This window comes from Brachypodium distachyon, chromosome 2 (genome assembly GCF_000005505.3).
Source record: "Brachypodium distachyon strain Bd21 chromosome 2, Brachypodium_distachyon_v3.0, whole genome shotgun sequence".
Classification (NCBI taxonomy): Eukaryota; Viridiplantae; Streptophyta; class Magnoliopsida; order Poales; family Poaceae; genus Brachypodium; species Brachypodium distachyon.
Window position 1 is genome coordinate 55,621,321 of NC_016132.3, and position 10,399 is coordinate 55,631,719.

A 10,399-nucleotide genomic window follows, 5' to 3' on the forward strand; every position below is an offset into this window, starting at 1 on the left:
AGGAAGAGTGGCTCAACGAACGAATCACGCCTTCACGTGCTAGGCGTGGGTCGTTCTGATGCAGAAAGCTAACGGCCGGCGTCTAGAGAGACGTCACTGCCCCAAATGTGCTTATGTGCGTGCGTGAGCAAGTCAAAAATAGATTTCAAAAGCAACCACGCAACGTGTCGCCGTGTACAAGGACTTCTTTTATTCAAGATGATTATTTGCCACTGACTTTAAGATTTATGAACAAGGATCACCTTATCAATGTGTTCTGCCATGGTTATTTAACATTTAGCCGATGCGCCGCTAAAAACGAAAAAACATTTAACCTTTTTTTAGGAAAAAAAAAAGAGCAACCACCACGGGTAAACTGTTTTGATCGCCCTCTTGGGTGGCCCAAGCCAGTCTAATAAATTCTAGGCCCAAATTAATATGCACTCCTTGGGAGGCCCAAGCCCACCCAAACTGCGTTCCGCATCCTCGGGCGGGTGGAATCGCGGCGGCGCGCCCGGTTCCTGCCAGCCACCCCGAGCGCCGCCAACTCCGGCGATGTTGGGCCACATGTTCGGAGACCGCCGCTTCTTCGGTCTTCCTCTCCGGTGAGTTCTAGGAATCGTTCGCTGAGTTACTAGTTCATGTTGGTAAAACCGCGTAGGTTTTCGTTGGCGAATAATTCCGTGTAGATGTCACGAGATCCGCCTGGAATTTTGAGCTCAAATTTTTTTCTGGCAATCGCCACTGCCAAGTAGTAGTGCATTGTGCCTTTGCGGGCGCGTGGTTGGGTGATGGATGATCCTTTGGCTTTATGTAGGAACCGCGTTAATTTACTGGTGATATTGCTTTGAGCCTTTAGGGTGACAGATATCGATTGGTGTGCACACTGACACTACGCTCAAGCTCACTTTACACCACTGAATAGAATTTAATTGAGTCAAGGATTTTTGTGTGGTGTTGAAGTCCCTCTGGATTGTTGCATCTTGGGTAGATGCCAAGGTATAAACTGTGGGAACATTCTTGACTGAAGAAAGTAGCCAGTTAAACTACAACATTTCTCTCTAATTTCTTCCATTTTCTTGAGCAACAAATAGAAACTAATATAGACCTGCAACTATATATAATATGGATTGAATAGCGAACATGGATACTAACAAAGATCATAGGACTTTTGATTACATTGCTGAAAAGTGAAGAAATAGCTCAAGGGAATGAAATGAAGGATGAAATAATACTAGACATGCAGTATATAATTCTGAAGACTGCGATTCACACCTGAAAACTCCAGCCGTGAAGTTTCTTCCTCTTGAGATAGACTTCAACTCTTCCATTTATTCTGCCCACGGCCTGAGCCTAGAATGAGAGGGAGGAAACCATATGACTGGCATGTCTGCTAACTATAATTTAGCAAAATAATTATTTTTTATCATACACTAATGCAATAATCCACGTTATATTGAGTTTATATGAGTCATCTTGGAAGGCTGAAAATTCACATTATTACTATGATCGAATATCAAAGAGATGATGCATAGTGTGTGGAATACAAAATGGTACGTCACATAAAGCCCATTAGGGTACTTACATTTCAAGAAGCCCTTCTTTATGGTTATAAAACAGCTGGTTCGGTGGTAGTGAGGATTGGTAAGAGTTTAGAAGAGTCTGTGAAGATGTAACATCCATTTTGATTGCAAAATGGAATTTGGGTAATGGATTTATTGTGGTGGACAAATCCTGTCTGGATTTATTGCATCTCAGATAGATGCCGCAGTAGAAACTGTGGAACAAGAAAAGAATAAGTGAAGTAGCCAATCAAGGACAACATCTCCTCATTTTGTTTCATTTTCTTGAGAAACAGACGCAGCCACACGCTAGAAAAAAAATCTGGTTTTGCAACAGAGAAATATCGTATATGATATATTGGATTGAATACATAACATGGATACTATCAAAGAACACACGACTTAGGATTACATTGCTGAAATAGCTCTAGGTAATACCATGAAAGATGAACATACAATAAGTGGTAAATAATTCTAGAGACTGAAATCCACAGCTGAAACTCCAGCTACGGCACTTCTTCCTCTTGAGATAGACTTCTACTCTTCCGTTGTTCTGCCCATGTCTGATCCTGAAATGAGATGGATGAAATCAGATAGGTAACATTTCATGTGACCATACGTGTTAAATTTTAAATGGTACTCCACATAAATCCCACCAAAAAACTTACATTCCTTCTTGATGCTTAATTAAGACAGCTTGTTCGGTGGTGGTGGGGATTGGTAGGAGTTCCGGAGTGGCTGTGGAGATGTTGATGCTGGTGGCGACTTCGCATTAGGAAGATTTGGTTGTAGATGTCTTGGAGGTAATAGCGGAGAATATTGGTAAGGTGGGGGTGAAGATCCATAGTTAAGTGGAGGTGGTGAATAGTGGTAAGGTGGTGGAGCGTTATAGTGGTAAACAGGCGCTGGTGACGGTGGTAGAAGAGGCGACTTGTAGTTGTAGGTCGGGGGTGGGGATTTCTGGTAAGGCACTAATGGAGCTACATGGTTGTTTGGAGGTGACGAATATTGGTGTTGCGGTGGTGGAGAGTTGTAGTAGTATGGTGGTGGTAAATACTTGTGGGTTGGTGTTGGATACTTGTAGCCCTGTGGAGGCGACGGATAATTGCTAGATGTTGGTGGAGCTTGATAGTTGTTTGGCGGTGTGGACAGTTGGTGGGGTGGTGGCGAAGAGTAGAAGTTCATTGGAGGTGATGTGTACTGATGTGATGGAGGTGGTGAATACTGGTACGGCAACGGTGGGAACTTGTAGCTGGATGGAGGTGAGGGATACTGGTATGGAAGTGGTGATGAATTATACGGATGGACCGGTGGAAGAACGTGAGGTTTTGAACATCCAGCAAATGTCTTCTTTGATCCAAACGCCATTACTTGGTTGGCTTGGAAAACCACCTCCTTGTTGGACTTTGAGTAAACGTTTACTCCAGACAAATTTAACTCCATTGGCACATTGCAGTCAGATCCTCCTGGTGCTGCATGGAGTTCAACCTTACACGAGTCAGCCCCATAGGCGCTGCTAAGTGGCAAATCTGTGATGCCCACGCTGTATTTTCCATTGCTTTCGGTGTAGCCAAATCGCACTAGTGCCTGGTCATTGGCCTGGCAAGTGACCTTGATCATGGCTCCTGCACCAGATCAGGATAAAAAGTATGAAATGTAGGAAGGAGGCATGAATATTTAAGTTAGAGTATTCTCTCCAATGTGATTTAGCTACTACAATTTGGTTAACAGTACATTGTATATATGCATTCAGGGAGCAATCCCATTTGTCTTCATCCTCTTTCTGACCTACCTTCTCAGTAACTTCTTTTAGCAGCTATGTATATAGGGCTTCTAAAACACTAAAAATGCCTTATCCAGATAGCAGTGAAAAAGTACAGATCCTTCTTTTACAGCCTTACAGATACTTGAAACTACATCAGATAGTGGTGAGCACAAAGCTCAGTTTTCCTCTATAGTCATGTTCATGGACCAATTGTATTATCTTACAGAAAGAAAATTACGAGGCAAGAAGAAACATCGAATGATTAGATCATGACAAGTGGAAACTGGTTAATGACAAAATTTTCACCTTGCAGGTGCTCCTTCCCATGAGATTCTTCTGGATGTGCCTCGTTGAAACATCTATAGCAGTACACCTTCCCTACCACCTTAATAACAGGAGCATATGCTGGTGATAATGAAAGAGAAGGTGGTGACAAGCTTCTGGCTGCCTCACCGTGCATTGCAAACATGGCAATCACCACAGCTAAGACCAGCCATAAGTGACCCTTTGGCTGGCCTCCCACGCTCATTTTCATTGCTGGACAGCTCTTCTGAAGTGAGAGGATGAGGGGGAATGTGAATGGGTTTGGCTTTGGTATGGATGGGTATTTATAATGTTCAAGGTGGCACCTGTCATGGTTTGAGGGACAGCAGGTACCCATCCATACCAAAGCCAAACCCATTATAAATATTGAACATTATAAATACCATTTGATTTCAGGGGTGGTAAGGTGGCAATATAGCCATTTGAATATTTAGTGTATGTACTTTGTCACCATTTGATTTCAGGTTGGGAAAATATGAAAATTGTTGTCACTTAAGATAACCTTTTGTACTTGGTTGACATGGTGCGTGCATAAATCTGCTTGTATACTATTTCAGAGAATATTACTGTAAGTATTGAAGCGGTCGCAAATATACATCTACATTAGCAGTTAAAATTCCATGAGCCTAAATCAGTACATTCAGCAGACTTTAACTGACTATCCATACACACTTTATCTGGAATTAGTTGCCTAGTGTATGTCAAGCTGTTAGTGCTGAAGTTGAACAGTGAAAAATTGGCATGAATTCATGTAGCGAGTTTTCTGCACGATGCACAGATTTTAGTTGCCTGCTTTTTTCGCAGTTCTTCTGTGCATGTTTTCTTTTCTTTTCTTTTTTGCAGTTGCCGGTTGGTCTTTGTGCATGTTTTTTTTTTGCAGCTTATCTTACATACTGGACTCATCTCACTTGGATCTGAAAGTGCAAAACGTTTTGATTTTTTTCTACCATTTTTAGAGAAAAAAGATATCCCTATCCAATATGCGACGTACCAACTTAGATTCTTTGAAAGTCTGTCATCTACAAGCTCTGCCTGCAATTGTAACAATCTGGAAAGGTTATTCTGAATTTGTGATGCCAATTCCTCGGGCACCTGTTTCTGCTTCATGGAATAGTCAGTGGTGCAGCTAAACTGAATCCATTCGAATAAATTAACATCTACTGTCTTCTTCATAGGGAAAAGATTTTCTGGTCAGGCGAGTGCAGAATAAGTCCTGCAGTTCCAGGAGCCCAGGGCCTGATGCATGCAAGGTAACAGTATCAGTCCATTTAATCACCCACTGAGGATTGCCTGCTATTTCAACCACTCTCACTTGCATATTTATAGGTGCAGATTTACCCTTGCTTCAGAAGAAAAAATATTCAGGTGATCCGAGGTGAGTGGTATGTGTAGCTTCAACTGCTCAAAGATACTAGCTCGCTGACCATAACAGAGCAGCTCACCAACCTCAGGGCAAAGCAAAGCAAAGCATGAGGTGTTGTGTCCTTGGTCAAAGGAAGCTTTTGCAGGGCGCGTGCATCCCTTGTCTGATCTGCTCCACGAATGAATTGAGCAGGTTTAACAAACAAATATGCTATCGTTTTGTTTCCCTTTCTATGCTCTAAGTTTGTTTGACCTCTTGCAATCATCTGTCAGACCTGAGATTTTGGATGGAACTGAACCCATGATGCACACGGCTTTAGAGAGATCCCATTTGATTAGCAGAAAATAAACATTTAGTATATGGGGATTTAAAATCTTAAATTTATTCTCAAATTGTTTTTAGAGAATCCCTTTCTTTTTTTGGCTCAAGTAGATGGCATTTGGTGGCAGCCAGTTCAGAATTCATGGTAGCTACATTTTGTAGGTACAGAGATCAATTTGAGAAATGATCGTCTTGTTTGCACTGGGCCAAGTATTGTTCAGCCTGCCCAAATTATAGCCCAGCTCTGCCGATCAGATCATACTTTGTACATTTGGGGGATCAAGGCTTTTAAAATTTCTTGTGTGCATACAGGCATACTACATGGCTCTTCAGTAAGAAACATACTAGATAAGATTGACTGATTGAGAACCCACGATAAATTCTGCCATCATGCATTTTCCTGCCTGCATGTCAGCCACAAGAACATTTCCTTAGTTTAGTAACCAGGCTAGCTATCTAGCTCCATCTCTAAATTAACCATGTAATTAACTAGTTAATGATCAGGCAAATGTATATATCCTTCTGAACTTGAACCCCCAAAACAATGGTAGCTCTCATAGTCACAAACCATTCCCTTCCTTCAGAAGAACATCCTCCCAACTAGCTAAGCTTGCTACTAAGTAGTAATACTAATAATAGGACATGACAATAACAGCTTAATGGCCGATGTTCTCAAGAACCCTAAATAAGTGCTATGCTATCAATGTCAGTGGTGCCTTCTTAACTTTGACTGGCCTAAAGGCGGTCGATCCAACTAACTGTCGTCGTTCCAGACGCTGAAGAGCTGCGCGCCGCCATGGCAGACGGCACCGGCCATGTCGCTGCCGCTGCTCGTTGCCGCCACTGGCTGGGCCGCCGAAACCGACACCGGTGTCCAGGTGGCCGCCATCCTTCCAGGGCCACAGTAGCCGTCGGTGGCGGCGCCGAGGAGGAAGTTCTCGTACGCCATCTTCCCGCCTTCGTCCTGCTGATCGCGGAGGCCGAAGCCAGCTGCTGCTGCAGCGCTCATGGGCGGCAGCATGTAGCTGTTGTTGGTGTCCCCGGCGGCAGCGGCCCCGTTGTAGACGACGGAGTTGGAGCCAGTGCTGTGCTCCAGCGACGCCGCGCCGTTGTTGTCGACGCTGCCGAGGCCGCCGTGCTGCTGCTGCTGCTGGTGCATGGCGTGGGCATGCTGGGAGAAGAAGTCGTGCGCACCGGCGCCGAGGTTGAGGTGGTGGAGGTCCTGCAGGCTGTGCGCGGCCGCGATCACCGCGTGGTCCGGCTCCTGCTGCCCTTGCCCTTGCTCCTGCTCTTGCTTGCACCACCCGCGCATCAATGGCTGCCCGTACGGGTGGTACAGCATGTGCCCGTGCCCCGACGACGCTTGCGGCGCCGCCTGGAACGCGATGGTCGGCCACGCTGCGGCGGAGGTTTGGTGGTGGTAGTAGGGCGCGCCATAGGCAAGGGCGGTCTCGTTGACACCACCGAGCTGCGGCGCGGCGTAGCTGACGACGCCCCCGGCGCGCTGCTGGTAGTGCTGATCGGCGGCAGCCGCGTCCCTGAGGCGCTTGGTGCCGCCGACAGGCAGCGCGGCGGTGCTGTCGAGGATGCTCTTGACGTCGTAGCGGGACATGTCGAAGTTAGTGACGGCGTTCAGCCCCCGGAACTTGATCGCCGCGATGTCGTACGCCTCCGCCGCCTCCTCCTGCGTGCCTACAGAACACAACACATTATTGCCGTGCACGCTTCATTAGCTACCACCAGTCGCCGCATCCATGCATGCATGATAGATGAAGAGGTATGATTATATTAGTGAGTATTCTAATGTAAGTAGTTTACTGCAAATAATGCACGCTGCCTGGCAGTGATGACTTTGACTAGATGCAGCGGGGAACGGGAGACAGCGGCAGCACTAAACATGGAAGGCTACGTTAAAAAGAAAAGGCAAAAGAAGGGGCACATGAACAGTAGGCACAAAGTAATGCAACTTGGCATGCATGACTTGCAGGCCTGCCGGTCCCATTTCAACGGAAAAAATCTAGGATTTGTCGCTCTATTTGTGAGCATTTTAGTATTTCTCACTCCATGTCCCGCTGACGCGTGACAAAATGATTCTTGCAATCTTATTGGGGGTGGTAACTGATTCAGTGGAGTATTTTCTTAGAAACGAAAATGTATTTTTTTTACTACTATATGAATGGAACTAATTGTCTTCTGTAATGAACAGTATAGATGGAGTACATATAACTTACTGAAAGTGCCCAAGTAGAGATCCTTGTTCCCTGCAACTCTCCCTATCCTTGCTTGCCATCTCCCATGTTGGTGGTGCCTTTATTTATGCACATTGGAAGATGGATCGTCAGAAATAATTACATTTTTTTACAGATGTGATGAAATGATCATTCCTAAACTTCTACATTGTACAATAGATAAAGGGGAAAAAAAATGTATACCTAGTTACTCCACGATAAATGGATGCACCTCTTGAAAAACCACTGCTCTTCCTGCAGAGATACAAGGATTCGTAGGAGTAATTAATTAGCATCATTGATCAAATAAAAGTAGCACTAATCTATTCGTATAGATTGATTGATTTGCTAATGATCGCAAAAGATTGGGGACCAACCTTCGGAGAGACGCCACAAACTCCTGCCTTGTCATGTGCTTCATCTCCTCCAGCTCCTTCTCGTAGTTATCTACCTGAAAAATATACATACGTATGTGCATCCTTTAAGTACAACTTCAGTAAGCTACACTAAGATATGGTTATCATTCACCACTGATATCAGTGACCAATCAGATATTATTAAGTTACAATGATTTCTTCAGAAACAATGAATGTACAAACTGAAGAGTATATATATGCTTACTGGAAAATTTGTCGTCGTGGTGGGGCCCCAATACTTGAGAGCAGCCAAATCATAAGCTCTTGCAGCTTTCTCCTCTTTGTCATAACCACCTATACATACAAATAATATCAATGTTAATTTGCAAGATGAAAACAATCATTGGTGAACAATGACTCGTCTAAATATTGTCACAAAAAAATCTAATTAATTAGTTGGGTCCGAATCTTGGTTACCTAGATAAACTGTGTAGAGTAAATCAACACCAACCAATCGACCCGGAAATAAGAAGGAAAAGAAGAAGAATGTCAATAAGCAGCAACACTGAGGGAGGAAAGATCAAATATCAAACAGATTTGAAGACACCTATATATAAACTTAATTAGCATAAATTCAGTACCTTGACGACCCTTGCGAGTTTGTCCTTCTCTTCTGCAGCTGTTGTCCCACAGGTGAGCCTCATACCTCCCTGTCCATCTATGCCTATATAACCAACCAAAATCAAAAATATACACACATTCCCGTCCCACATCCACATGATAGCACTCCGATCCTATGCATCTATATGATCAACAGCATCCATACGCATTTGATCCAAACAAAAATGAGAAGCAATGAAACAGTACTACATTTCCTTGCAAGAAACACACACAGAAGAGTCTACCTTGCAACAAGAATCAACAGAAAATCAGCATTTGTCCATATTGGTGATGATGTGCATGCTGGACTGTAGCTAGCTCGATCCAGTAGAGAAATTAAATTCATTTCATGTATGGGTTGCATAATGCATTGCACCCTATACATAGGTATATATGTACCTGGTGACGCCGCGGTAGATCGAAGTCCGCTGCCCGAACGTGTCGGCGGTCTTCCTCCCCGCTGCCGGCGACTCCACCACCACCGCGCCGGCGCTGGTAGTACCGGCTGACACCACGGCTCCAGAACCAGCACTACTGCTGCCATTATTCTCCTTCCGAGATCCCTGCTGCGCTGCCGACGTGGACAAGCTAGTCTCCGCCGCCGCCGCCTGCAGGAGCGGCATGTTCATGGACAGCGACAGCCCCTCCGCCCTCTGCTGCTCCTGCTGCGCCGGCGCCGGCTGGCTCCGCAGCCAGCTCTTGATCATGGACAGCCCGATGCCGCCATTGGTGCCTGCACCATTGGCAGTGGTGCTTGCCATGATGCCATGTTCATTGTGGACGCCGCCAGCGGAGGAAGCGACCATGACAGAGTCGGCGAACTGGAGGGAGTTGGGGTGGTCGTGGTAAAGCTGGTAGCCGCTGCTGCCGGAGCTCGCGTAGCAGGCGGCGGCGCCATTGATGTTCATGTTGTTGCTTCTGGCTGCCTTGTGATGGTCAGAGTAGGAAGAGATGCCGCCGAGGAAGTCCTCCAGCTTCGGCTCCGCCACCAGCGCCGACAGCTCCGATCCCCTCATGCCCCAATCTGCACACACGCGCAACCAAATCAAATCAAATCAATCAAACTTCTGTATTAACACGCTTGATGCCCTTTTGATTAATCAACTGTGTGTACATATATGTGTCTGTACCTTGCGGGATGTTGAAGCAGACGTCGGCGCCGGAGACGTCGCCGGCGGCGGCAGCGGCGGAGGACGGGAGCTCCTGCGGGGAGAGGGAGAAGCCCAGCCAGTTGTTCACGGTAGCCATGCTCGGCTGATCGACGATTAGCTAGAGCAAAGATGTGGAAGTGATTAAGTAGAAACTTAAGCTTGCTTTGTTAGATTGGCACCGAGCAGATCAGGAAGCCATTTCGGTGAGCAGTCCTAAGGACCAGGGGTGAAGCTGGAGGGAGAGGTCAAGAAGAGAGTTTTGCAGCCTTAAGCAACTGTACTAGTAGTACTAGTACTGGGGCAGATATTTATACAAACCATAGCACTAATCCTTGATATTACGAGTGTACTTTTATGAGTACTAGCTATGTGAGGGTAAGACTAGCTACACCTATGCAGGAGAAGCTTTTCCTGTACAGGGGGAAAAGGCACCATAAATTTTGTGTATATGTTGGCTGCAATACAAAAACAGTGGCATGGTTTAACTGAACAAGGTCAGCTTTTTGCTTGTGCTTTCTCGGGGGAGAGTCCACTATATTTTGTCTCATTTCCCCCCAAATAAACATGTCAAGATATTGCCTACATGAGTACACCCTGATGCTGGCCTGCCTGCATGCATGTACATGTTGTACTACTAAAGTGGTGCCCTTTACTCGATAACAGAATGAGTTGTCATGTCCTTTTTTGACT

General features: G+C 45.5%; 2 protein-coding genes and 1 long non-coding RNA gene across 6 annotated transcripts; 1 reads left to right on the forward strand and 2 right to left on the reverse strand.

Annotated features, from left to right (window-relative positions):
• Positions 1 to 414: 414 nt before the first annotated feature.
• Positions 415 to 5,623, forward strand: LOC106865953. Of its 4 annotated transcripts, XR_002964162.1 has the most exons (6): positions 416 to 584; positions 3,620 to 3,959; positions 4,806 to 4,880; positions 4,963 to 5,005; positions 5,082 to 5,185; positions 5,477 to 5,623. It is a non-coding gene; the product is annotated as an uncharacterized LOC106865953 (long non-coding RNA). The 4 variants fall into 4 exon arrangements; XR_002964160.1 differs by having other exon boundaries at positions 415 to 584; positions 4,963 to 5,185; XR_002964161.1 differs by lacking the exon at positions 5,477 to 5,623 and having other exon boundaries at positions 5,082 to 5,421.
• On the reverse strand, positions 1,852 to 4,184 carry LOC100844056 (extensin). Its single transcript, XM_003564801.4, has 3 exons — positions 3,613 to 4,184; positions 2,210 to 3,166; positions 1,852 to 2,110 (listed from the first exon to the last, which is right to left on the reverse strand). The coding sequence occupies exons 1-2, from the start codon at positions 3,986 to 3,988 to the stop codon at positions 2,229 to 2,231; spliced, it is 1,314 nt and encodes a 437-aa protein (XP_003564849.2). The 5' UTR covers positions 3,989 to 4,184; the 3' UTR covers positions 1,852 to 2,110; positions 2,210 to 2,228.
• A 160-nt stretch (positions 5,624 to 5,783) lies between the features above and the next one.
• LOC100832327 (AP2-like ethylene-responsive transcription factor AIL7) lies at positions 5,784 to 10,071 on the reverse strand. Its single transcript, XM_014898116.2, has 9 exons — positions 9,689 to 10,071; positions 8,958 to 9,582; positions 8,540 to 8,622; positions 8,376 to 8,384; positions 8,164 to 8,252; positions 7,920 to 7,993; positions 7,747 to 7,797; positions 7,546 to 7,622; positions 5,784 to 7,006 (listed from the first exon to the last, which is right to left on the reverse strand). Exons 1-9 carry the CDS (start codon positions 9,804 to 9,806, stop codon positions 6,069 to 6,071), a joined length of 2,064 nt encoding a protein of 687 aa, XP_014753602.1. The 5' UTR covers positions 9,807 to 10,071; the 3' UTR covers positions 5,784 to 6,068.
• Between the last annotated feature and the right edge of the window lie 328 nt (positions 10,072 to 10,399).

Coding starts and splice junctions, on each gene's coding strand:
- LOC100832327 (XM_014898116.2), bottom strand. CDS start 9,806: ATGGCTACCGTGAACAACTGGCTGGGCTTCTCCCTCTCCCCGCAGGAG. Junction 7,994..8,163: donor CCACGACGACAAATTTTCCA/GTAAGCATATAT, acceptor TATATTTTTCAG/GTAGATAACTACGAGAAGGA. Junction 7,623..7,746: donor ATTTATCGTGGAGTAACTAG/GTATACATTTTT, acceptor GCATAAATAAAG/GCACCACCAACATGGGAGAT.
- LOC100844056 (XM_003564801.4), bottom strand. CDS start 3,988: ATGGGTTTGGCTTTGGTATGGATGGGTACCTGCTGTCCCTCAAACCAT. Junction 3,167..3,612: donor TGGGAAGGAGCACCTGCAAG/GTGAAAATTTTG, acceptor GATCTGGTGCAG/GAGCCATGATCAAGGTCACT.